The sequence below is a fragment of the Toxotes jaculatrix genome, chromosome 8, assembly GCF_017976425.1.
Source record: "Toxotes jaculatrix isolate fToxJac2 chromosome 8, fToxJac2.pri, whole genome shotgun sequence".
NCBI classification, from domain to species: Eukaryota; Metazoa; Chordata; class Actinopteri; family Toxotidae; genus Toxotes; species Toxotes jaculatrix.
Window position 1 is genome coordinate 3,734,429 of NC_054401.1, and position 26,988 is coordinate 3,761,416.

At 40.8% G+C, this 26,988-nt stretch overlaps 2 protein-coding genes across 3 annotated transcripts; one reads left to right on the forward strand and one right to left on the reverse strand.

Moving 5' to 3' along the window:
- The first annotated feature begins 206 nt into the window (after positions 1 to 206).
- nek10 (NIMA-related kinase 10) lies at positions 207 to 12,699 on the forward strand. 2 transcript variants are annotated; one of them, XM_041044749.1, is made up of 35 exons: positions 207 to 286; positions 395 to 455; positions 580 to 716; positions 1,036 to 1,131; positions 1,212 to 1,296; positions 1,435 to 1,476; positions 1,579 to 1,657; positions 1,752 to 1,819; positions 2,374 to 2,453; positions 2,525 to 2,611; positions 2,950 to 3,174; positions 3,592 to 3,731; positions 4,221 to 4,282; positions 4,363 to 4,434; positions 4,542 to 4,606; positions 4,792 to 4,894; positions 5,065 to 5,193; positions 5,315 to 5,452; positions 5,548 to 5,593; positions 5,688 to 5,809; positions 6,167 to 6,269; positions 6,366 to 6,441; positions 6,617 to 6,746; positions 6,849 to 6,919; positions 7,290 to 7,491; positions 7,689 to 7,776; positions 7,879 to 7,947; positions 8,269 to 8,314; positions 8,517 to 8,554; positions 8,759 to 8,859; positions 9,123 to 9,233; positions 10,931 to 11,036; positions 11,279 to 11,322; positions 11,622 to 11,677; positions 12,080 to 12,699. In XM_041044749.1, the coding sequence occupies exons 1-35, from the start codon at positions 207 to 209 to the stop codon at positions 12,114 to 12,116; spliced, it is 3,195 nt and encodes a 1,064-aa protein (XP_040900683.1). In that variant the 3' UTR covers positions 12,117 to 12,699. The 2 variants fall into 2 exon arrangements, with proteins under 2 accessions (XP_040900683.1, XP_040900684.1); XM_041044750.1 differs by having other exon boundaries at positions 7,290 to 7,477; positions 7,669 to 7,776.
- Positions 12,700 to 14,927: 2,228 nt separating this feature from the next.
- On the reverse strand, positions 14,928 to 23,680 carry LOC121185683 (retinoic acid receptor beta-like). The gene is made up of 7 exons (XM_041044004.1): positions 23,577 to 23,680; positions 22,556 to 22,697; positions 19,674 to 19,840; positions 17,757 to 17,933; positions 16,649 to 16,853; positions 16,368 to 16,526; positions 14,928 to 15,696 (listed from the first exon to the last, which is right to left on the reverse strand). Exons 2-7 carry the CDS (start codon positions 22,665 to 22,667, stop codon positions 15,497 to 15,499), a joined length of 1,020 nt encoding a protein of 339 aa, XP_040899938.1. The 5' UTR covers positions 22,668 to 22,697; positions 23,577 to 23,680; the 3' UTR covers positions 14,928 to 15,496.
- Positions 23,681 to 26,988: the final 3,308 nt, after the last annotated feature.

Genomic DNA, 26,988 nt, shown 5'->3' on the forward strand with positions numbered 1-26,988 from the left:
TTAATTAATTAATTAATGATGATTTATTATTATATGTTAAAGTAAACTTTAAGCATATTTTGATGCTAATGCTTTTGTACTTTTACTCAATTTTGAATGAGAAACATTGCAACTTGTACTTAGTTATTTATCAAAGTAAAAGATATGAGTCCTTCTTTCACTCCTGCTCTAGCTGAACCGCAGGCTACTCATGGAAACAGAAGGGAATGCTGAAAATGTCCAACTCAGTTAAAAAAGGGAGACAAGGAGAAAAACTGCCCCTGAAACCCACAGGAATCCAGAGCAAGTAAGCTGGGTCATCTCCTCCTTTAAGCCATTTAATAGCCTGTTACACAATTTTAAATTTATTTTCCTGATATGACAAAACAAATCACCTGATAAGCCTGTTTTCTAGGGCATCTCATGATCTCAGGAGGCTTCAGTCCCTGCTTGCCAAAACCGGCCCCAGACAAGAGGTGAACAACAACAAGTGACGCCATTCTGAGGCAGTGTGTCTAGACATTTTGATAACGATACACACCAGCTCATATTTCTTCAGGTTTGTGTATATATTGTAGTACGAGACTCCCTCTTTTGCAGGTGGCAGTGCTGAGTCACAGTAAAGCAAGCAGCAATGGAGCCAGCAGATCACAAGGCCTGCATCATCAAAAAGACACCAGCAGACACAGGAGTGAGAGCAACATCAGCAGTGAAGCCTCTGAACTGGAAAGATTCAGGTTTACCTTCAAAGTTTATGTATGATCTTAAAAGAATAGTTCACCTCAAAATTTAAACTAAGATCCTCAGCTGTATCAGCTGATAGTCAAAGCAGGTAAATGGAAACACAAAAACTCCACAGCAAATGAGCCATTTCCCAAATTTAAAGTTAACATGTTCATCAAAGTTCACTGCAGATCTTGTGCAGCAAAATACAAGTGCTTTCCCTGTACTAATTAGCTGGGCTTCCTGTAGTATTGACACAACTTTGTTGAGTGCACATGAGAGCACAACTAAAGCATGTACATCTGCCTAATTATAGCTACATTCATTTTCCAGCATAACATATAGTGACCAAAGATGCTTCAGTGGCCACCCACTGCATAAACTCTTCTCCGACATCCTTGTGTCTTTGGTCAAGAACCGACTCTGCAGGTAAAATATCCTGGATATAGCATTTCTGTCACTGTGACCCATGAGGCTTGAGTTACTAACAGTAGTTACTCTTTGCACAGTGAGTGGATTGACCATGCAACACCTGAATCAGTCCATAGGGTTCTTATCTGTCTACGATTACTGATCAGAGATCCTCACCATCAGGTACAATTTGATCAACCCTTCAGTTCTCTTGCTGCACGCTGTTTCAACATTTATTTTTGTATACTTCCTCATTAACGATATTAGTCCAACAAAACATTCAAAACACTAACTGTCTCTTTTAACTGCTTCCCTTTTCAGAAAATCTTCCATCAGCTCCAGGGTATCAGTTCACTCGCCAGGGTAAAGTTTCACCAGGATTTTTTCCACATGCCTAAACAGGCTGCATTTTTTTTGATTTATCCACATTCATCTCATGTAACCCCGTCTCTGTTTCTCTTTAAGTATATGGAGTCTGTCACTGCCATGTACATATCTTACGGCGAACAGGCATTTACTGTGCAGAAACTGGTCACAATGACCTGTGAGTAATCAGAAAGCTATATCACAGAGCAGCACCGATAAATTGAGTCTTGTGCGCGTCTTTATCAACACTGTCTTTGTTGATTGCTCTGCAGACATGTTTCAGAAGCTCGCTGCTGTTGAAAATCAAAGGGCCTGGGTCATCGAGAGCGGCGCTCACAAGGTAAATGATAAGCTGTGATAAGGTTATCTGTGAGGATGTGTTGTTTGTTTTCAAACAACACATTTTATTGTGTGTTTAAAACCTACTGAATGCGCCATAACATGAAATCATTCCTGTTGGTGAACCGGGCCTTTACACTACTGCCCATTTACTGTATACATTGGATTCTAATTTGTTTATTCTGTTATTTGACTTTTTTAAATTTTGAATTGAAAGTATTTATCTTCACTGTTCAGTTCAGAATTAGATGTATTTCCATTAGATCTGCAGTGGATATTCATAACCTCCAGCTAACAAATCCTAATATTTTTGGTGTAGTGAACATTGCTGCTGTCAGTGTGCAAATTTTGGCAAATATTTACCCTCAGTTGTCAAATGAAACAATGACGACCCTTAAATAGAGTGATAACAAATCTTGCACTCTCTTTGTGAGATGGATGAAAAATATGAAATCATACTTTTCCTGAAGCATTATGATCAGAGAGTGTTTGTATCAACACAAATCAAATTTCTCCTCATGTAATTCAGGCCCTAATAAAATATACCATTTCTAGACCCTGGTGAAACTCCTCTCCACCACAGACAGCAGTGTGCTGCTGGGAGCCCTGCTGGCACTCAGCACTTTGGCTGAGAGGTAAACACATTTCATTTAATGCATTAAATACTTTTACGACTTAATCTGCTGCAAGCATTTCTTTTCTGCAGCCCAGAATGCAAGGAGGAGATTGGGGAGCTACCGATAGTGGAGAACCTCCTTGTAATTCTGCAGGAATATGACCTGCTGTCAAAGAGGTTAGAAATCACATCTTTGTTGATGTATTGTCCGTCTCTCAGATAAACTGTTGTGTCTAAGTTGTTACGGTTATCTGTGGGAACCTTCCTTCTTTCATTAGTGCTGATAAAATATAGCCAGAAAACATGGAAAGAAGCAAGGCCACAATCATAAAATGGTGTTGAAAACAATTATCAAAGGTTGTAACACAAAATAAGTCTTTAAAAAAGTTTTATAGGGCAATAGTGTTTTGGAGATGAGGTCTAAATGCTGTAGATTTGTCTCTGAAAAATGAATGATGTTTCTATAATCATCATTATATATATAATATTGGGATTAATCCTACTATTTCTTCCAGGATAAGTGCGGAGCTGCTGAGGCTCCTGTCACCGGTGCAGCAGGTGAGAGACCAGGTGAGGGAGCTGGAGGGGCTGCCTGTGCTGCTGAGCCTATTGCATGGTCAGCACCTGAAGCTGCTGTGGAGCCTCGCCTGGGTCCTGGTCCAGCTCTGCGAGGATCCCGACACCAGGACAGAGATCCGGAGCTGGGGAGGGGTGCAGCAGCTGCTTTGGCTGCTCAACAGGTTGTGGAAACTCAGCAATTAAAGCCAAATGTAGCATTGTTTTTGAGTTTCATGTTACATCATCTGTTTCCAGTTTCTTTTTTCACAACTGCAGTCAAAGTTAAAACAGCTTCCCTTTAACTGACTTCAGCCAAAACCTTGAAATGATTTGTGGTCTTAAAGGGTCATGCCAGTGATTTATTATTACATTCCCATAAAGCTGGGGATGCACAAGAAACAGATTAAAATATAATGATCAAACTCAAACCAAGATATTCTGACTTTTACAGACTTATTGAGTTTTACCCTTAAATTCCATCTCCTGATGGAGGCCTCAGCTACAATGGAGTGACCACCATCACCATTCTGAAACAAATGACAAAGCCATCTTTTTATTTTTATGATTTATCATAGCAACATACAAAATAACTCTTACAGTGACAGGGAGTATGTCTCCGATCGCTCCTCAATCGAGACGCTCTCCAGCGCCAACGCAGCCGGTCGCATCCAGAGAGAGCACATCAGAGAGGAGCTCAGTCCCCAGGAGGAGGTGGACAACACCATGGCCCTGCAGTCAGGTCAGGGAATACACAAGTTATCACAGAAAACACTGCTTTTTCTTTGATGTTTCTGTAGAGTTAGAATTCAACCAAAGAATTCAGCTTTGTGCTTTTGATAATGAAAGTGAAAAAGGCTTTACCGTGAAGAAATTTCTTCCCCCAGAGGAGTCTTATCGCCAGCTGAGAATGTAAACATCTTTTTCCTGAAGCGAGAATCCAGACCACTGGAACAAGACTTGTAGCTGTGATTTAAGAGGAAATGGTTGTAAATGAAAAAAAGACACCACTATAAAATAAAACTCATTTGGGTTTGAAACTATTAATATTTTTGTTATTCAGCACAGCTCTCCTTTCAAGTATCTACAGAAACACTTTTTTACACTTCAAAGGCATCAGTGTTTCCAGACAAAGTTGTTATTGTTCACAGCTGTTCAGAGTGTCCGAGACTTTAAAATTGCATGTATGAGTTCTTAAATTAAGTCATATCCCATCTAATCCCTTTTCCAGCCTGCTGTACAGCGTTGACCGAGCTTAGTCTGGATGACACATCTGCTCACCACATTGTGCAGGTGAAGGAAAGTCCCTAAAACGTGCACAGTACACCTTTATATCAAACGTTGCATCGTTAATTTTGTCTTTCTTTTCTTAGGAAAATGGGATCTACATTATAGCAAAGTTAATTTTGCCACAAAATTCTGGAGCAAAGGTGACACCTCTACAGGTATGTGGATTTATTCAGTATGAGTATAAAATCACATTATGATGTAAATGAAGATGTTTTAACTTCCAGAAAATAACACATCTGCATATCTTTTCTCATGTTGGCAGTGCTATGCATTTCGGACTCTCCGGTTTCTCTTTAGTGTGGAAAGAAACAGGCATCTGTTTAAGAGGTGATGTTACACAGTTAAAACATGTATTTAAAAAATATTTATTTCTGGGAAAAAAAAAAGAATATAACCTTAAGTTCATGTCATGCATAAATCCTTTAAAATTAGCTTCTGTTGAATATCTGCTTTGGAAAGAAATCCCATCAGATGTTCTCCACTGCTGTTATATAATCTTTTATCCTTTTCAGACTCTTTCCCACAGACCTCTTTGAGTTGTTTATTGATGTTGGCCATTATGTGCGGGACCTCACGGCCTATGAGGGACTGCAAACCAAAGTTTCACTCTACGCTGTAAGAAAACAGCTTCTAAATGGATTCATCTGTTTATTCAGCTGGTTTTTGGCTGTAAAATACAAAGATATATTACTGTGTTTTGGAATAAATAAAAAAAAAATGTAGACTAACAAGGAGGATTCCTTACCTTACAAAATGACGGAGTGTTGTGTGTTTTTCTAATGCAGGAAGAGGAGCTGGAAAGTCTGAGAGAGAGCATTGAGGCTGTGGACCAGAACCGACCTCCCCTTAAAGTCATAAGCGGTTACTCCGTACTGGACCATCTGGGCACCGGGGCATTTGGAAGTGTCTTCAAGGTACGATGAACATCCTCGAAGCTAACAGACTGTGCAGCCAGCAGCTTTCACTTGGGCCAGTATGCTTCAGATGATTCACTGATGATGTGTCACTGATTTCAGTAAATTATCTCAACGACAGGTCCGAAAGCAGAGTGGCCAGAACCTCCTGGCTCTGAAGGAGGTGAACCTGCACAACCCGGCCTTTGGCAAGGACAAGAAGTCCAGAGACAGTAACGTGGAGAAAATCATCTCTGAGCTGACAATCATCAAAGAACAGGCACAAATTTTCAATGCTAATACACTGAAAATATATTTAGTAACGTGCTATGTGTTTTGTGTTGTTTACGTGCTGCTTGGTTCTTCCTCCCCCAGATGACACACCCGAACATTGTTAAATATTACAAGACATTTTTGGAAGGTGAGGATAATTGTTTTTACACGGTCGTCAAGTCAAGCTGTGAGAAGGAATGCAACAAAATTTAAAAGGTAGAAACCCAGGTTGCACATTTCAGGTGACAAGCTGTACGTTGTGATGGAGCTGATCGAGGGAGTGCCACTGGCTGAGCAATTTAACTCTCTGAAGGAGAAGCAGCAGAAGTTCACCGAAGACAGAATTTGGAACATATTCATACAGGTAACAACTGCCAACCTCAACATTTAGGAAACAAATCTCTTGGTAAAGTATTGGTTTTATGTAAATTTAGATTTTCCAAGACATCAACCTGAGCTAGCTGTAAGAGCTGAACACCTCATGCTGTGACTGAGAATGTGTGAAGAAAGTAGTTTTTTGATCCTCCAGCAGTTGAGGAGTTTCAGCCTGGTCTAGTTCTGCACTCACTGCCAATAGCTTTGGATGAAAGCCTAAAATATGGATGTAAATAATTTCCACTGGCTAAGTAGGCTGAGTGGAAACATCTCCCCAAGTCTCCACAAAGTTCCTTTATTAACTTACTTACTAATTAATTGATGTAACCTCTTCATGCTCCCTCAGATGTGCCTGGCATTGAGGTATCTTCACAAGGAGAAGAGAATAGTCCACCGCGACCTTACACCAAACAACATCATGCTGGGGGAGAAGGACAAAGTCACCATCAGTGAGTGTGCATTTGCAGTTTATCACACCACACACTTCCACTTGTGCCACTTCCTGTCTTGTCTTATTATGACTTGTATCTTTCCTCTGCTTGAAGCTGACTTTGGCCTGGCGAAGCAGAAGCAGGAGAACAGCAAGCTGACGTCAGTGGTCGGCACCATCCTTTACTCCTGGTGAGGAAATTCATTCTGAGCGTCCAGCTGCTTTCGAGTTAAGGCAGTAGGGCAAATCTGTTTTAAGTTATCAGAGTCTATTAGCAACTTAAAGACAATATATTCGGCAGCTCAAAAAAATGTTAATTGTCCCTCATATGTATAGATTTACAGATGTTTATGTTTTGTCCATTAGTCCAGAGGTGGTGAAAAACGAGCCGTATGGAGAGAAAGCTGACATCTGGGCTTTAGGCTGTATCCTCTACCAGATGGCCACTTTACAGCCTCCATTCTACAGCAGCAACATGCTGTCACTGGCCAGCAAGGCAACATGAAGACGCACACACAAAGTTCACATTTACTCCCAGCTTCAAGCTTTCTGCCTATCATCAGTTACTGATCTTTTCCTCTGTATTCTGTGCTGGTAGATCGTTGAGGCCATCTATGAGCCAGTTGAAGAAGGCGCTTTTTCAGAGAGAGTGACAGAGATGATCAAATGGTGAGACTTTTATTTTGAAATGGTTGATATCTGTGTATGAATGCACCTATAAAGTCTACATGTTTTACAGAATCTGCAAAAGAATGACTCCTACAGAAGTCCTACAAATTTCTCTCTGATATTTCACTGTCAGTCATTCTGACCCATTGGTGAGATACAGGCTTTAATTGATTTGGTGTTATTGATTTAAACTCGAAGCCTGATTTTACTGATTTATTTATTAGCATATAGAATAAACAAAACTAATTTGACTTTCATCTATGTCACAAATTATATGCCTTTTATGGTTAAAAGTACTTTAATATTAAAATCACTCATTGTTTTCACACATTCATACAGTACTGTGTTCTGTTATGGGATGACCTGTCAGGTGTTTGAGTCCAGATGCAGACCAGCGGCCGGACATTGTGGCCGTCAGCTCCAGGATCTCTGACCTCATGATGCGGCTGATGGACGGCCTCTACATGTCCCAGAATGCACTGGAAAGAAGAGCAGAGAGAGACAGGAAGCGGGCGCAGAAGTACTTTATGGAGAGGCACAAAACCGGGACCAGCGTCTCAGACCTGTCACGGGTAATTTAGATTTTGAAAATCTGAAAGAACCTTTTAGGATTATTTTGATTGGTACAAAAAGGAAACAAAGCTGCTGTTCATGTGGGATTGTACCTGTTTTAAATCCTTTTCTGATATTGTTAAATATTTTGGTGAGAGTGCCTGTAGGATTTTTTTAATAGTTTGTTTGAATTAATGGTGTGCTGCACTGCTCTCAGGAAAAATCCTTAATGAAAACTGAACGTCCGGCTCCACGCTCTTCTGCAGCCTGCAGTTCAATCCACAGCGAGCGAATAATCTGTCAAGGTGAATCTGTTTCATACCGCTCAGGATTTCACACAGACTGGGAGAGATTTAAATTCAAAATGATGCCATATTATAAATATTAATGTGTGCGTGTGTGTTCAGATGATGCCTCAGATGATGATGCTGAACCATCTGATACCAACACCACTGCCTCTGTAGGAAAACACTACGGTTAGTTCTCTGCCAGTTGCGAGTGTATTCATCATGATGTTGGGGAGCGGTTTTTCATTTTCACTCAGTAAATGTTAACACAACAAACACGCTGTTTTTCCCTGAAGACGCATGTTTGTCTTGCTAAAGGCCATGTCTGCCTGTTCATTGGCAGTCTGGGATTTGAACTGGCAATAACAAAGCTGATCTTTTAAAGAAAGAAGCTGCTGTTTTCAGTTTTCTCTTATTTCTTTTGGTTTAAGTTGTTCAGATTGGGTAATTAACTGTGCTGTGGATTTTTCTCAAGTAACCAAGATTTGATCTCTTGGTTTTGTTTGCCAGGATTGAAGTCCAGCACCTGTGTTACACCTGACCAGATTCTATCTAGGTAAATGAGAAACCTATTTCTGCATTTGGAGGCAGTGGGAAGTTATTTTAGTAATTTAGTAGTAAATTCTTTTCATTTAGAAATGGAAAAAACAGTTTGGCATATGTTTGTTGATATACCATTATCCAGACACAAACCAGCAGTTTATTCTTATCTAAAACTGTTTATTGAACTCCCTTTCCCCTCTTGCCTTTCTTCTCAGTGGGGATTATGCTGCAGCTAAGATGAAACCCAGACCAGGTACCTTTTCACCCTAATGCAAAAGCCTAAACTTCTGCTTTTAAGTCCCTTGACGATGACTATGTGAGTAGACTGCACAAATAAAACAGCCCAAAGAACAAACATTTCAAAAGTCTGAAAGTCACGATTGTCTCTCATAAACTGCTTCTGTCCTGTTTATTTAGCTCTCGTCAGTCAGTGTGTTTGGTTTTGATCTTATCTCAGTGTCAGCAGGGATCTGTGTCTCCCAGAAGAAGCTTCGACAGATTGATGATCCAAGCCAGAGGCTCCTCGTGCAGCTGCACAAAATCATCTACATCTCTCAAGTATAGTAATACAAAGTTTTGATTAAATCTCATCAGTGTTCAGTTTAAGGCTGCACAGAAAATCCTTATGACCAGTGATCGTAGTGATTTCATCGCTCTCTGGCCCCTTAGATTTACTCATATTGGTCTGTCTGCAAACAGGCTCTTAATTTTTATCATCACACAAAGCTGACCCAGGAGAGGAGAGGAGAGCTTCACAGCAGTGGCTGTACGTGACTGTGAATGTGTTGTGTTAAACTGGATTATCTTAATTTCATCTCCAGCTTCCACCAGCTCCGCACCACAACATCAAACGACGGGTCATTGAAAGATTGAAAAAATCTCTGTTCCACCATGGAAGCGATCCATGCAACCTGAAAGTGCAGCTCAGCAAGGTTTGTACTGCTTACTTGTAATTCACTGACATTTAGTGATGGTAAGAAATCACTGGTTCAGGCAAGAGTAATTCATTTCCTGTAATTTTTGCCACACTAGCATCTTGGCTCTAGAGATGGCAGTGTCAGCCCACCTCTTAGACCCAGACTGAAATATCTCCACAGCTATCAGATAGCCTGCCATGAAATTTTGCACAAACATTCATGGTCCTAAGAGGATTCATCCTACTGACTGTGGCAGGGCTCTCAACTCTCACGCATTGAGCGTGGCAGTCACGCGTTTCGGTCTTTTGTCAGGCACTCCTGCCACATATTGTATTTCTCACGCTGTAAAAAATACCGGGACATTTCTCTGATGCGCCGTTGCTATGGACACGGGAAGAATCCAGCACGTCTGCAGCACAGACTGTATAAACCATGGACGGAGCACTCGTGACGTCACCCATTGGTTTCGGGGTGTCGGTTTTGTGACCAAACCATGGGCATTTGAGCCGCGCCATCTTGGATTTTAGTGGGAGTGTACTGTCCATATTTGGCGGAGAGGCGGTTACTCTACGGGTCAGCCACTTAGCTCGTAGCTATATTTAATATTTACCGGCTTTCACCGCTGCCTCCACCCACTATCCACTTACAGCAGCACACAAAAACAGCAGCGGCTTACTGACGGAGCTGCTCTGTCCATGCAATGTCGGACTTTTTAAACAGAAAAATGAGACGAAATAAAATTGTAGCCTAGTATTCCCGCAATAAACGGACTCTGAGAGCACGGAACACACCGCAGCAGTGTTCCTAACATTAGCTGCTCCGGTCCTCTATCTGTATCAGCAGCCACCGGAAATTCAGTTATAAGCCAGCGGCAAAATATGCTAACACATGCTAATTAGTGCAAACATCCAGGTAAAATAGTGAGAAATTTACTTACCGAAAAAACTGTAACACAGTCTCCTTCGACGGTCGGTTAGTACAAGCCATATTGTCACAAAAACCTATCCGAACATTGGCAAACAAACACGGATACAGCAGCCCCTGTCAACCGCTGGAGGTAGCCGGAGGCCTCTGGATATAGCCGTCTAGCCCAGCCGATGCTTTAGCAAAGAGCTAACTGCCAGTGCCTGTCTATGGAGTAGTCAGTCAACGTAACCACGCCCTAATTTATGTAAGAGTTTTAAGCCTACATAACACTAAAACGGTTCACGGAGGTGGAAACTATAGAGACCAAAAACAAAAATGTACCAGGCTGTAAATATGTTTTTAGGCTGTAAAGTTGGCTATTTTAACATGGAGGTCAGTGGAGAATTGCTTAGTTCTGAAACCAGTCCCCAGCGGCAGCCGAGGACCTGCAGCTTTTTGAACGCGGAAGTGATCCTCACTGCTGAAACCTACAACTCCCCCCATTGGCCTGCAGGAGTCGAGCCTGTCACTTACGTGTCAATTAAAAAAGGAAAGGGGCGGGCTAAGATAACGTAACAACCAATGAAAAAAAAAAATTCTTATCACGTGATTACAGATTGTTACAGTTCAGTGTTACACTACTAAAGCCATCTTTCATGCGCTCATGCGCCCATTTACAGGAAAAAAAAAATCCTGTTTGAGTAGTTATTGACACACATTTCTGAACAGTCAGATAAAATTTGGTTACCTTCATTTGGTGCTCACACTGTCAGCAGAATGAGATTCCGCCTCCTTGTTCCCTGCAGCTCCTCCAGGCCTCTCCAGAGCTGATGGAATTAGGCTCCACCAGTTCAGACTGGTGGCCTCTGATCCACCACTTTGCAGGAGACCCCGTCGCTGCTGACAGCACAGGTAGAGTTCCAGTAATGTTACCACAGCTTCACCATATACGCCCAGTAAAATACACCAACAAACAAGACACTTTAGGCTGTTTAGCAGAGCTGCTCTTTCACAAACTTAAAGGAAATTATCGATGTAATCTGACAGCGATTTGCTAGATTGTCCCCCTGACCTCAAAAATCAAAGTCATTGTTAGATGTGTAAATTTTTAAGGCCCAGAAAGTGAAGCTGATTCCCTTTTTTTCTTCTGACAGGTGATGGGAATCTCAAAGAGGGAGTTACCTATCAGCAGATGCAGGTCAGTGTCTCTGAGAAGATAATAAGGATTCAATTTAGTCACAAAAAAAAACAATTCTCTTTTTTGCTTATTCATTGAAGGAATAGTTAAACATTTTGGGACATATGCTAATTTGCTAAGCATATTGTCTGCCTGCTGTAGCTTCATATTCACCATACAGCTATAAATGTAAGGATGAATTAATAAACTTTAAAAAAAAATACACTCATATTGGAAGAAAATTCTTTAATTTCCACTTCATGGTCATATTCAGTGTTGCTGCTGCTGAAGTGATTTCCTGTTCAAATGTTCCTTCTCAGGGGATCATAGAGGAGCTGCTGCAGGAGAACAGCTACTATGAAGCAACAAACAGCAGGTGAGCTGAGAATTTATACAGGTGGATGACTTCTAAAACACATTCTTTCCATCGCTGTGATAACATATGCTACCTAAAATAATTACTAGCCTCATGGTGAGTCATGATTGTCACGATTTCCGTGACAGTTTGTTTGAGTGCATATGTCACTGTAGGTTCTTGTAAAATCAGTGAGTCAAGTGTCAGTTTACGGGCTCTCATGCCACAAAACACCACAAAATGTAGGTGTAACTATGGATAATTCAAGCTTATTAATTTCCGTTGCCCCATGTTATTAGTTTCTGTATGATATTTCTCAACTTTTGAAATGAAAAAGAGCATTTCCTGAATTCACCAAACTGAAATGAAAGTGTTGCGGGTTGAAATATTTACAATTGTTCTTGTGTTTTGTGTTAATGTTAGGATCGCAGAGAAAAGAAATGACCAGGAAAAGAAGTGACCATCATCTGTATTCATCCTCACAAGTCACAGATGCAGCTGGAGAAACTTTACTGAATTTATTTCAGCGTGTTAACATTTACATCAGCCTGAGTTCACAGTTATACTGTACTTGAAATATTGTTAATCTTATTTAAAATATTTTTGCACATACTTTAGACATATATAACACACATAAACCTGTGGAAATCATATATAAAAACCTGTATTTATTTGTATTTAATCTGTTGACTACTTGGCAGGTTATTGTTGTGACAAGGCTGGTGTAACATGTTTCCACAGCAGACATGTTTATGTCACCACACTTCTCATTCTCATTGGTTCTCAGGCATTGACTATTTGTACAACTGTGATGTGACTGTGCTAATCTCCAAAGACGAGATAATTTACTATACTACCCTCATACTGTACATGCAATGAATTTTGAGGCTGATTTATGTTTATTTCTGTCAGCTGAAGTTAAAAATGAATAGCCTGTGAATGTTTGACCCATCACAAACCTGTCATATCAAAGGGAACTGGCCCACACACACAGACACAGACACACACACACACACACATACACAGAAAAACAACAGATTTAACAGCCAACACTACCCAAAGCTTTTTATCTGTGGGGTTCAGCCGTTCTGTTCGTGTGAAACTTTCCGATTTGTTTTTTCAGGTTTGTCTGAGTTCAGTGCTTTGAATTCTCAGGACCAGACTCAGCGGTTTGACTGCTTTAACTCCTCACAGCGTGTGTTTCAAGTGGCTTCGAGCCAGTTTCCTCATTCAATTCGCTTCCAAAGAGCTGATAAGAAACCAAGCCTTCACCTTAATTCAGCATCAATCTTCAAACATGTCACAGTGTTTGACTGCAGCTTTGGCAGACGTTAAAACCAGGTCAAATGTTTTTCCACTTGAATTAACACGCACTCTGACATTCAGTTTTTCAATATGATGAACATCTAAAATATATCTATTTTTTGTATGTAATTCACTGAACTTTTCATTGTCATTTTGAAGAGCTGACGACAGCTGAAAATAAGCTTTCTTGCGCACTTTGATCCAAAAGGGAATTGTCAGTATAATCTGTATAATGAACAACAGACTATTTTTAAAAAAATGCATATTAAACAAAACACATTTTAATGCAATGTCCACTTGTAAGCATTTGTCTCATTAATATAAACATTTCAGTCCTCTTTTACAAGTACAAGTACCTTAAAATTGTACTTAAGTACTATACTTGAGTAAATGTACAAAATTAGTTTACTGCTTAATTCCAAGAAGCTTGAGTCAGCAGTTACTATCACGGTGACTCAGGGAGTTCAAACTCCAGAGAGCCAGCCTTTGGTTATGTGTCAGCCACACATTTTCAATTTCACCTCATTTTCTAGGAATATAAATCATCATGAGGCTACAGCTGTGTTAACAACATCTGCCCTGTTATCTCAGTTGGGAGCTGACACTGAAAATGGAGGCTAATGTGTCCTGAAAGAAACCACCTATTCACTCTGATGATTTTTTTTTAAATCTTAGTAAACTGAAAAAAATAAAGTTATTTCTCTTAAACAGCTGTTTTAAATGGAGCTCATTAGTCTGTGAAATCTGGTATTTACTTAGCACTGGGCAGATAAAACTCAGCAGACTGAATTTTAACTGCGCTGCAGTGCAGTTCCTCACAAGATCCACAGGGGGCAGTACGAGCCTTTGTTTTGAGAGAAGGTGAGCTGACCTCAAAATACCTCACAGCTTTGGAACATGAAAGAGGAACGGCAGTGTCACCTCAGAAATAACAAACGCCTGCAGCATCAGGGCAAACATGTAAGGGCAAAATGAAAGCCAGTACACAAGACTTTAATAGAGCAACATAAAAAAACAAACAAACAAAAAAAAAAACGCAATGAAATGTGAGGAAATGTGATCTGTTTAGTAACAGAATGGATGCAACATGAAAAATGATCACAGATATGTACATACAGGAGTCATACATGGATGTTTCAGCTTGTTAAATTTGCAAAATATGTAAAATTCCCAGATATGGAAAATGTCTGGCACATTTAGTGTAGGCACACATGAGTTCCTGCAGTACATAGGCTGTTTGCTATAAGATTTCGTACACTTCAATAAACAAGATCCTTCTCTTCCGTGGAATGTACATGTTTTAGGCACAAATGTCATGATATTTATTGACTTTATATATTATTCTCACCTGCTTTGCTAACTCTATGAGATGCTGCTGCTTAATGTGTTGCCTTTTGTTTTCTCAAACTTCAGGCCACATTTCCCATAATTCTTTTTCTCCTGTTGTGAGTACAGCTACATTTTTAATCATATTGTCTGGTTTAAATTTCTATTATTATTATTATTTCCACAGTATACTGTATTTAATGAGGCAAAATTCGTTAACAGCTATCTGTGTTCAAACACTGGTGCATTTCAGAAACTGGCTTGTTTTGCCGCAAGCACAAAGGTTTTTTTTTGTTTGTTTTTTTGCATGTTTATACAGTACTCATCAAAGTAACGTATCTCAAACATTTTGAACAATATCCAGTCATGTTAATAACTGTAAATCTACCTTCTAGGATTAAGACTTTGCATTTAGAATATATATGAATAAACATCCTTGTGTATAAGCTTCAGAGTGTAGAAACTCTTAATGCTTCATACTGCAAAATAAAAAATAGCAGATTTCCAGAAAAATGCACAGCTTCTCCAGAAAGAGTTGACACCCACTGAGAGACAAGCTGATAACTCCAACACTGTCTGAAGTACTTATTTGTTGTACTTTTTGTTTTCTGTACTGTAATTTGACATTTCCTACATCAGCTCAGCTACATCAGTTTGTGAACTTTGTTAATACCGGTTATAAACATTCACGAGTAAAACCTCCATCAAGTTTTTGCATTTACATTTCCCTTTTCTTTTCTTACAGAGCACATCAACACATCAGGTACAAACAGCGACTCTGCCGAGTGAAAAAATTCACATAAAAAGCTAAAAAAATCCATTCCATATGTTGGCTATCTTGGCTACACTAATACTAAAGGCATTGTTATTTAATGAGGTAAAAAATTAATCCATGTGATATCTCATGCAAATATAAATACAATAAAATCCAGATAAAGAAAGGTTGAGAGTGATTCTCTGTGGTTATGAGGTGCCTGCGACCAAGGGTTAAAAAATTAAACTGTGACTGATTAAAACGTTACTGCATCATTCTCTTTTTTCATCATGTCTGCAGATCACGCCTGCAGATCAGTTTGTGAATATTCATCGACATTTCTCTGACCAAAGACTGAGGTAAGACACAAGTACCCCTCTGAACTGCATCTGTACTTCATATAATTAACGGTTTCTCTGGGCAGAAGGACAAGACAAAATGTTCTTAGAGCAGCTTCAGAGTAAGAAACCAGAGGAGAACGTGTACTGTGAGGAGATGGTGTGTGTGTGCTCGCTGGTGTTTTGCTCTGCTCGGATCTCCTCCGAGTGTTTCTTCTGGTGCTTCTCCAGGTTCTGCAGATCCTCCAGCATCTCCTCGATCAGAGGAGGCATGGAGCCCGGGATCTCCATCTTTAGCGTCACCACCCTCTCAGCCCCTGTGGAAACGGACACAGAAATGTTTTTACACAACACACATTCATGCCAGATTTAGCCTTTATTAGAAAACATAAGGCAGATTATCAAAAGGCAGCTTATGGGCATCCAGTCAGTGGTTGGTTGGAGCGTATACCATGTGGCCGCAACATCCACGGCTCAGTTCCAGGCAGGGGGGCACCTTCGTTGCATGCCATACCCTTTTCTCTCTGCCCTTGTTGGTCAACTATCAAATAAAAGGCAGAATGCCCAAAAGAAAATCTTCAAAGAGGCTGCTTCTTTGGACTGCATCTCTCACAAACACTTTGAAGCTTGACTCGGGGGTGGGGGGGTACTGCAATGTATCTGTGCAAATGGCAAGTAACATTCTATTCTACAAGCTAGCTCAGGCAGACCTGTTCATGTTTGTGTTGCACCTTTTGACACTTGATGTCTGTTGACTGTTCATTTTACTGGGTGTCATCATTAATCTGAGAGATCAGGCGCAGATTTTTTCTTGCCCACACTGGGGGCAGCTGGGGGCCTGCACAGCTCTTCCCAAAGGGTTTACAACCAGCTGAGATGATGGGGATCACTGCTTCATTTCACCGAGTATTTGCTTCTTGTGCCGACGTACATACATGTCCTGAGCCAATGTCTCCACTCTTACAATCTCTAGTCAGTGGTTGCTGACCTTTAGCACTGATGCTGCGCAGGTCAGTGATCTTCATGAGGGCCTTGGGGAACATGAGAGGCATGCTGGGTCGCCGTTTGCGAGAGTAGATCTTCAGAGCCTCCAGCAGCGGCTCCTGCAGCACCTCCACCTTAGACGGCTCCTCCAGGTCCTGTCGGTCTGTTCAGAGATAGAGAACATTTTCCTTGGCACAGTTAATGCAGAACACATTCCAAGAAAATACAGACTGTGCACAGTTGGTTTATCTAACACTGGTTTTATTTCAGTCCAAGCTCCTGTACCTCCAGAGACGAGGCAGATGGCGCTGAGGAGCCCGCTCTCCGTGTCGTCCATCTCCAGCGGCAGCAGCTGCCCAGCAAACGTGAAAACCTGATCTGTCAGCGGTCCGAATCCAGCATTGTGGATCTGAGTGCGGGTCAGGGTCAACCCGTCAGAGAAGGTCATGGTGTCCTGGTCTGGAGTGTAGCGAGTGCAAATCCTCAGGATCTGGATGAAAAGAGAAGAACAGAAGAGTTCAGGCAAAAGCACAGCAAATGAATTTCAGCCTGATGTTTGTCTGATTGCTCCACCCTCTGCTTTTCACCACAGGATTTATACAGTTTCTCAATCAGCTTGTTTGGAAATAATTCCTACTGTAAACTCTGATGAGTAGAGCCTTTGTCATATTATTAGAGGGTTTAAATTTCTCATGTGGCCTGTCAAATGATCTGCTTCTGTTTGCTGTTGCTGATTCATGGAAACTAAAAACTTCCTCATTTATTTCACATTAAAAGCCTTCGAGCGATTTAAGTGGTTTGATATGCACAAGACAAGAACCACATGAAAATTATTTTTTCATCAGACTGTCTTAAAACTGCTGTTTCTATTCAACACATTATATCCCAGCAGAACAGCATCTGTATTCATTTTCTCCTCACATGGCTGCAGACTCTTAGCCTTCTTAGCTCTTTCTTCATGCATGGCCCACATGGTCTGTGTTGTTATTGCTATGTGACATTTTCTAGGTGCTAGGAAAAGACTGATGAAGACCAAACAAGGAGAACTTGGCCAGGAAAAGTCCCAGAATGCCTCATCAGGGAAAAATGTGTTAAAATGAAACACAACGGGGCTTATTATCATTATCATAAATCATTATCATGATAATCTGATGGTGACAATGACAGGCAGCCTTGGCAGTGAATGATGGAGGGGACAGAGGGAGGATGAAGGAGAATAAAACATGCAACACACTCCGCCTGAGGGCTGCTCTCTGTCTGCAAGCCTGCCTGTCAGCTTGTCTTTGGCATGAATGTTGGCTGACAGCGAGTAAAGATTCACAGAAGGTGTGAATGGCAGGAGGACTCGTGTCTGTGTGCATGTGCGGTGTGATTGTGTAGAGGATGGACGCACCAGGATGTCCAGGCAGGCAGCTTTGAGCAGAGTGATCTGGTCGGCGATGGTCAGGCCGGTGAAGCCCGGCACTCGCTTGGCGAACTCCACCACCTTGATGATGCACTTGGTGGCGAGCTCGCTGAACTTGTCCCACAGCCCCAGGTCCAGCTGGATCCGGTGGTCTGAACTGGAGTTCTGAATGCAGGAGAAAAAGATGACAAATTATTGTTCAGAGTGGAGTTTTTCAGTTGCTTTTACTGTTAACTGACTAAACTACCACACACTAATAATAAAACTTGCCTATTTACACATTTAGTCATGTTTGCTTCCACCTGATGAATGTAAGTCAAATATTCATTTTCCTTTTAGCTCCGTTTTGTTTCCATCCACCCCCTGAAGGAAAACTGCTTAGTCACAGTGAGCTGTTTCTTTAGCCACTATGAGCTCCACTATGTTCACCAGCTAGTCACTAACTGGGTCTGTCAGCTGCTTGGTGCTGTCGAGGTCGTGCTCAGCGGGTTTTTAGAACTTTTTCACTGAAAACAGCTGCCTGCTGCGGCTGGAAATGTGGTCGATGACTGGACCAAAGTAGTAAAACTGTGGCAGTAAAACCAAAACACTGAGCTAAAGCACACTAAAACCAGACATGCCAAACACAGAGAGGGACTGCAGAGTCTCATGATCATTGTCTGCAGGTTCAACAACCTGATTGTGATGTGGCCACAAAAGCCACAAAAACAATTTGCCATCATTGTCTGATAACAGAGTGCAGACTTTTCAAATGTGTACTTGAAACTGGAATCTGGAATACCACACAATGATAATGGAGCTTTAATCGCACCAATGGCTGCCATGATGTTTTCCTACAGAACCTGAACTTGCTTCAAGCTGATTTTCAAACAACAGAAGACATGAACACTGCAATCAACCAAGGACAAAAGCAGAGCTGAGGTGTGTAACTGATCAAAATCCTGTTGGCTACTTCGGTCTGTGTGCAATATGGTTCCTGAAAACTGTCAGAACGGGCTTTTACTTATTTGTTTTTCAAGCTCCATTTTCATTTTCTTTAAACTTGAAAAAATGTGAAATGCATACAGTGGAAATCATACGTACAGCATATGAAGAATAAAGTTGACAATAATAAAGGAAAAAGCAAATCTGTTGAGGAAAATCTTCTGAAAAAGCACATCTGCTTTTAATCTTAACTAATATAGAAACTTGTACACATTTGAATCTTGATCTGCTGAGTAAATGTGTTGTTTCCAATTTGAAAAATAACAAATATTAAATGATAGTTATCTGAAATAAATTCTTATTTTTTTTATTACCACAGCTCTATTAATCTCTCCCTGTTAGATGCTATGTTTACAGCTAACATTTAAGATTTCTAACCATGACATAAAATATCCTTAAGCATGTGTTCATGCCACTGTGAGCATCGGGCTCTGACCTTTCAGTAACAAGACGGTCTCTGAATCACATGAATCACATGTGGAGTGCTTTTAATGCCACTGCCCCCCGGACATCTTAAATCTCTTCTTGCCTCGGATCACAGCAGACATTCCTCCATTACCTATGAGGCTTTCAGACCTCATTAATCCTGTAAGTGGAAAGAGCTGCTGCTCCAAACTTATTTGGTTTCTACAGTGACAGTTTGTGGACAAAATAACTCGACTTACACAGAAATGTTTAAAAACAATAAGTAAAGTGAGACAAGCTTAGGGACAGATTGTGTTTGTGTTTGATGTTTTCTGTTGGCATCCAAAAAGGAAATACCTGATTAAAGTCATGTTATCCTTCAACTATTATTCATAAAACTGAACTGTCTGAATCAAATGAGTCACAGGACAGAGAGGACAGCTTTGATGTTTTCCCTGTCTGCAGATTACTTTATCTCTCTTTTATTCCAGCAGCCAGGTCTCACGCTTGACTCACTGTGGTGTATTTTCCCAGCTGGCAAAGGGAGGGGAAGGTCTCTCTGTGAGCCCTGCAGATCTTCTCCACTATGAGGCCGAGCTCCGCCGTCAGCTCGTACGTCTCCATGATGGTCATCTTCACCGCTTCTTTCTTCCCCTTCCTCCTGTTCCTGTCGTTTCTCACTGCTGGGGAAAAGGATGATGCCGGTTACAAGATGATTGGGAGGTAACTAAAATAATCTAAATGTTCAAATGCTGGCATTTGATTTAAAACTCATATTATTGAATTTAAACTGTATATGGTCACTGATGAGTTGGCTTCACGAGCCTTTCTATGGCACACAGGCTTTGGTTTTGAAAATGCGAGATGCTTATTTTTTTGTCCACACAATTCAGAGGACAAAGACATGGCTGGAAGTGACAACTTACACTGATCTGTACAAAAATCCTGTGCAAGAGCCACACGATCTGTAGCAACGGCATTTTTGCTAAGAAATCAGAATACACTTGGTATAGACACTAAGTTGCAGGTTTATTAGATACAACTACCTAAAACCAATGCAGTTTAAGGCAAGAGAGATGGGCCTAAATTGCTAATGGAACATAAAGGCACAGAAATAGACACTGACATGTCTCAGAATTGAGTCAACCTGTGACATGGGAAACACCCACTAAGAGGCCTGAAGCTTGAAGATACTGTTTCTGCGAATATGTTCAAAAATGATTTTATCCTCTCTGAACAATCGCTGTTTATATTTCCTTAAATAAAAAATGAAAAGAATTCAAATTTTAGTTCACCTTTTAAGCCCATACTCTGCTGTGCTATTTTACCATATGACAACAAGTTTCTCTAAGTTGCACAAGTCGTTTATGCTGCTAAATGTTAAAGCACACACACACACACACACACACTGAAGAAACACCTCAGCAGCCATGACAAACACTGCCAGACCAAAAGTACAGAAAAGTATGTGCACTGGAGTTTCCACATACTTTCGCCCATTGTACTTAAACCGAGTACAATGGGGTGAAGTCAGTTTCAACTGTGATTCTAAAAGCATCTAAAAAACAACCTGAAAAAAACTCAGCAAAGCTCACTGTCAGCAGATTTCACTGTAACTCTGGTAGAAAACAGTTTACACTACAAACAGTACTACACTACACAAGTTGTCAGTGAGATGTGTGGATTATCTGCTGCTCCAGGGAGCACGTGAAGCCGGCTAACGCAGCCCCACCAGCTTCAGGTTAGACTTTCATAATCGCTTAATCGGCAACGGTGTCAACACATTTCAGTGCGTTCCACTGACTTGGCTCAGACAGCTACGCACATGTCAGGGGAGCTCAGGATTATGCAACAACTCAGTCTGTGCCTTCCTCAGTCCAAGCCCACTCTTCCTCCTCCTCCTCATCCCGCTCTCTCTGGATGCCCTACATCCAGTCCTCATTGTGTAAACACTCCAAGAGAGATCATATTACACACGGACCGAAGCAGCCAGCGAGCAGTTACATAGCATTCATCTGTCTGCTACATGTGATGTATGTGTGTTATGTAATGCATGTGTGTCTGAGTGTGGACAAGCAACACTGAGAACATGTGGCTGGGTGGATCCTCCGCTGCCGCCCTATCACTGCCCTCAGCTCCCACCACATAACACACACACACACACACACACACTCGGTTATCTAGGTCACTGCACTTCTGGGTTTCACAGAGTCTGACTTTGTTTCTGTTCTACAGTTGGGGTGCTAGAGTGCTGCTGGAGTTCACCAAGAAATTCTCAATGGAGAGTTTGAACGCTAATATTTAAAGGGATATTTTCACACTTTACACTAGTTTTACTTAAGTAAAGGATCTGAATATTTCTTCCAACAGTGCTTTTTTTTTTAATTGAAGTTCAACTCTTTCTTTTAAGGAGAATATTAACTGTTTTTCTTTGTTTCTTTTTTTGTTCCAACCCAAAAGCACATGAAGAACATGGCATGAATTTATTCAGCTCTGAATAATGTCTGCAGCTTTTTTTGTCATGCTGCATTCAGCCCCAGTGACCTCCACCAAAAGAAGATGTGCGGCCTGTATGTTGCCTGAGAGGAAAGAGCAAAGAAAAGTCCATAGACGGCTCATCGCTCTGAAAGCACAGAAATAATTGAAGGCCACTCAGATGAATGGTTAAACATTTTTAGGGGGTTGGGTGGATGGCGCTCATGGGTGGATATCTGAACATTATTGTGTTCTGAACTGATTGCTGAAGCAGTAACAAATGACGTGTCTGTAAAAAATTAAAGGGAGTTAATACAACGAACGCAGTTCACTGTCCAAAGAAAACCAGTGCGGTCACTTTGAATGCTAAGTGCTTTGCGATTTGTGATTTGAGAAAATTCTGATTAAAAGCTGAGGAGCTGAATAAACCATTTAAAAATCCACTGGGTTTGCTGAAAAATGCATCGTCACACAGCTGGAAGCAGGGCTGGCTTTCTTAGCTCATGAAAAGTTGATGTTTTGAGATTCATGGTTTTCGCAGGACAGTTACGTAACAATATTTCTGCTCATTCGTAAATGAAGTCTTACTATGCATTTCTTTCACTGTTTTCCCAGTTATGAAACATGCAACTGGTTCTGCAGAAACACAAAGAAAAATGAGTCAAAGATTCACAGTTACGACACTGACCTTTCATTCACTTCTTACACTTTACTATCTCTGGAAAAGGACATCTACAATCCACTCTCCACTATCTACTGTTTTACATCTGCCTTGTCCTTTAAGTGTCATAATTTACTCGAAATGTGTTCACACTTTTCTCCTTTGGAGAATAGTGAACGTCTCATTTTTGCCGCTACAGATGCCCCATGATTATCAACATTGCAGAGGCCTCCTGCCACATAAGAGAGGCTCAGACACTTACACTCCTTCGACATCCCCACAGCAAAGCACCTCTGCAGCCGACAGTACTGGCAGCGGTTCCTGGTGATCTTGTTGATGATGCAGTTCCTGTCACGGTGACAGGTGTATACCATGTTTTTCTGCACGCTGCGGCGGAAGAAGCCCTGCAGATGCATGAGGGGGAGGAAAGGGAAGATATTAATGAATTAAGTTACCAGAGTAGATGAAATAATCCTGCTTAAATTACAGTGATACTGGTGTTTTGTCTGTACAAATACAGTAATCAATAACTGATGTGACAGAAAATGATCAAACATGTAAAATGTAAGTACATCATTCATTGGAAAAAAACACCAAACCATCCGTTAGATACAGAGATATTTGACCGGACAACTTAAAAGTTTGACCTGCTGGTGGCACTAGAGGAATGATCAAGTGACCACCACAGTCAGTAGGATTCATCAGGAGTGTGTGGACAAAACTGTGTGCAAATCCGTCTTCTATATGTTGAGATACCGACTAATTCTGTTGTTAAAAAAAATCATCATCATAATTTACAGTAAATTTTGGACCTTTTGTTATGTATTTTGATTTAATTGAATTAATTTAGTCCAATCATTTTCCACAAACATGGCACAGACTAAAACATGAATTTAGTAAACAGTAAAAACAAAACAATGAATATACATATCTTGTGGTATTACACAAATCAGGTTATTTACCAGATGAAACTCCATGTTGAGTGGAACAAGGCCTGTGTTATGTATGTTATACGACCGTTACTGTAATACTGAGACACTGCTCACACTCACACTCACACACGATTTATCAGAGCAAACCTGAAGCCCTGTAGTGATGTTTGTGTTTTCACAGAGCAAATACATCAATCAATAACTGACCAACTTCTTCTGAGCTTTGTAGCTGGTTTCATCTCAGAACGAGACACCTCCCTGTTTTACAGCATGACACACATTTCCAAAATGCTTGTATTTTTAATAAAGAGCTTGCTGTGAAGCAGACCAGAAGCAGGCCTGATGTGTTACCTTGCAGCCCTCGCAGGCGCTGACTCCGTAGTGGTAACCTGAGGACTTGTCTTGACACACAAAACAGGGCTTGTAAGTGCGAGGAGGTGGAGGCGGGGAGGGGGGGCTGGTGAAGAGATCATCTGAGCTGGAGCTGGAGCTGGAGCTCTGGCTGCCCACTGCTGCAAACACACAACATCACACCTTACAACACTGACAAACAAGCACAAAAGTGATCACAAGCAGCCTGGTGATCACAGTCGGTGCTTTTCCGTCCAAGACCTGAGGCAAAGAGGCTGCGTGAGTGAGGTGAAAGAGGCAGGTGCATGCGGTTGTTCTACATCAGTCTGAGCTGCAGCACATCTGTGACACACAGCTCATGAAGGGAGCCCAGCTACCTTAAAACCCTCAGAGTCAAACTGGTGCAGTTTGGGTCAAAAATCACTCATCAACTTCAAATCTGAACACAAAGGCGTGATTCATATATTTCTGTATTCACTGTGACTCCTCAAGGAGACTGATTATCGCTGATCATCATCACATTTTTAATATTTCCTCAGTTTCAAACTAATGCAGTGAGACCTCTGCTCTAGACAGTTATTATCTCCAGCGGATGATTTGATTTGAATTGATTTTAATGGCAAAAATGTACATTTTGCCTCATTACTGCAAAATCCCATGAAGGTCTTAGTGTCATTCAACATTCACTGACACTGTCAAAGAACAGAATGAGGAACAAAAGCTGCGACAAGTTTACACCATAAAAAGGAAACAATCAACAAAGCAACAGATATTTAGTATAATCATAAATAACGGATCATAATAAGAACAAATTAAATAGTGTTAATAAAAAAACATGTGAAGTCAAAATCATCAATAAATGTTCAGTGATCATGTTTCTGATCGTGGGTCTGTTAAATGAAATATTTATAGTAAGATAATGTGAACAAGCTGATAAGAAATCTAACCATGTCCATCCTCACAGAGGCCAAGACTCTCCGGTAAACGCTCCACCTGTTCACTTTCATAACGCTGCTATGAGATTTCTATGGGCGAGGTCAAGTCATGATGTAAGAGCATTACTTAGTCACTGTTTCCAGCTTCGTGGGCAGGACTTTCATGTAAATCTACACCGATCTTATCAGCCTTCATCAGATCAGACTCTGGGGTTGCTAAAGAGAAAAGCATCCTCCTCCCCCGCTAATTCATATATATTACATATTTCTTCCACTTCTGAGAAAACAAAACTAGAGTAAAACTGTGTCAGAGAAGGTTTCTCTGTCCAGAGAAAGCTAGTCTCAGTGTTTGGTTTCCTTGACGCATCACAGACGTGCTGGGTTGTGCAATTTAATTTTACTTGGAAATATATTCAGATGTAAAGTCACACACTGTAGCAGCGCTCTGACCTCCACTTTTTCCAGCCAAATGTAAAACTTCCCTCCATCAATCACAGCAGGCAGCCCTCCCACTTAAAAACCACTTTTGAGGAAAGATTTGCTCCAGTCTGTGGGGCTCGCTCAGCCTCCCGCCGACTCTCTGATCACCTCCACCGCTCCGACACTGACAGAAAACGAAGAAAGCCGCCTTGAAAAGGGGGACAAAACGAGAAAAATTGTTCATCTCCATCCCCTTGAACCCGTGGCCTCCGGTTGAACCTGGAATCGGCAGGTCAAACGAGGACACCCCCATCGGCCCGAGCGCTCTCCCAACACAAAACAATGCAGGACTGATGAGAGGCAGCGAGAGGGAGGGACAAGAAACAGAAAGTGTGAGTGTGGTGGGGCGGTGTAAGTGATTCGGTCGGGGGAGGGAGGAAAGGAGGTTACCCCCAACCCCAATTTAGGTGGTGTTATTTGATGTATGTCACAAAGCATTGTGTGAGTCAAACATTTAAACCAACAAAGATTTTTAAGGGTGTGAAAGATTCGAGGGTGAAAGGTAAGGAGACGAGTTAAAGAGTGAATGAGGGAAGGACCTTAAAAGATGCGTCAGAGTGAAATAACCAAAGCAAAACCTCAACTTGCTTAAGCTTATTCACAGCTACATGATGCTAAATGTTAAGTTTTGGTTACACTGGCATTAAGAACGAGAACCTAAATACTACAGCCAATTCATTTTTCTGTTTTCATCAATGTGAAACATGTTGAATTACTAGTTGAATAGAAAACAGATACAACCTTTTTTCTAAGGCTTTTTCTTCACATCTTTATTTTTCATGTTTCATTGTGCTCACATTTACTGTGATCTAATAATTTAACACTTCTACAATTAATCAGTTAAATTTATCGGTTTTATCATTACAATCTGAATGTCTTTAGAATTTGGACTGTTGGTCGGACAAAACAAGACATTTGAAGATACCAATAGGGAAAATGTGAAGGATATTTTTCACTATTTTTGACATTTTATAGACCAAATGATTAACTGATTAATCAACAACATGGTCTGGCTGATTAATCTCTGATGAAAATAATAGTTACATGTAATTCTACTGAAAAACAGAAACACACACTTTCTTGTTTCTAACAATCCAAAGTGACTGTGTCTGACTAACAGCCCAAAGCTCAAACACACGTCATTTACTGTCATGTATGATAAAGAAAAGCATCAAATCCTCACAACTGAGAGGCTGGATCAAGCAAATTTCCAGTATTTTTGCTTGAAAAACAATTAATCGATTACCAGAATAGCTGCTGGTTAATGTTCTTTCAGACAACAAATGGTTTAATTGATAAATTATTGCTTGTGTTCTGAAACATTGGAATTTATAAAGTAGACTTACTTAAAAAAACAAACACTTGGGTTTGTCCCTTTCCAGCTAAAAATATTTCTGATGAGTCACTGCACTTTTAACAGAAAAAATAAAATAAACATTTATAAAAATTTAATATAAAACCAACCTATTTGGTTTGTGACACCTCATACACAAAAAACAAAAGAAAAACTGTTTAGCTTGAGCTGTCTGAGGCCCAAAGAGACAAAATGCTCCACTATCTGAGAAAAAATCAGAGTATCAGAGTATGTTTCTGTTTGTTGTGCTGATACTTTTAAATAAGTGAAGGATCTGAGCGCTTCTTCCACCACTGGGACAGTCTGACCTCCTGAGCTGGTGACCGTCCGTTGAACCCGCGGTGACCCCAAACTGACCGGCCCTGCACCGTCCCAAACACAGACCACCACACTGACTCTGTGCTCCAGTACAGTGCCCTGTTCTCTGCTGCTCCCCATATCCCTTTTCTGTTAGTAAGGAAGCTCCTGCACGAGGAAACTCACCATTAAAAGTGTCACAGTGTGGAGATCGAGAATGCATGAACACAGAACACTTTAACCAGCTTTACAGCTTTTGAGGAGAATCTTTATGGCTGTCATTTATTGTTATTATTTATTTTATCCGTGCTTTAACATGTTTTTATACCCTCTTATCTGTTTCATT

Bases quoted from the DNA above. Each gene is read 5' to 3' on its own strand.
- nek10 (XM_041044750.1), top strand. From the start codon at position 207: ATGCTGAAAATGTCCAACTCAGTTAAAAAAGGGAGACAAGGAGAAAAA. The intron at 4,607-4,791 runs GTGATGTTACAC...TATCCTTTTCAG, and splicing joins AACAGGCATCTGTTTAAGAG to ACTCTTTCCCACAGACCTCT. The intron at 6,920-7,289 runs GTGAGACTTTTA...ATGACCTGTCAG, and splicing joins GTGACAGAGATGATCAAATG to GTGTTTGAGTCCAGATGCAG.
- LOC121185683 (XM_041044004.1), bottom strand. From the start codon at position 22,667: ATGGTATACACCTGTCACCGTGACAGGAACTGCATCATCAACAAGATC. The intron at 19,841-22,555 runs GTAAGTGTCTGA...CCTTTTCCCCAG, and splicing joins TGTGGGGATGTCGAAGGAGT to CAGTGAGAAACGACAGGAAC. The intron at 15,697-16,367 runs GTCAGCAACCAC...CCGTTTCCACAG, and splicing joins GCGCAGCATCAGTGCTAAAG to GGGCTGAGAGGGTGGTGACG.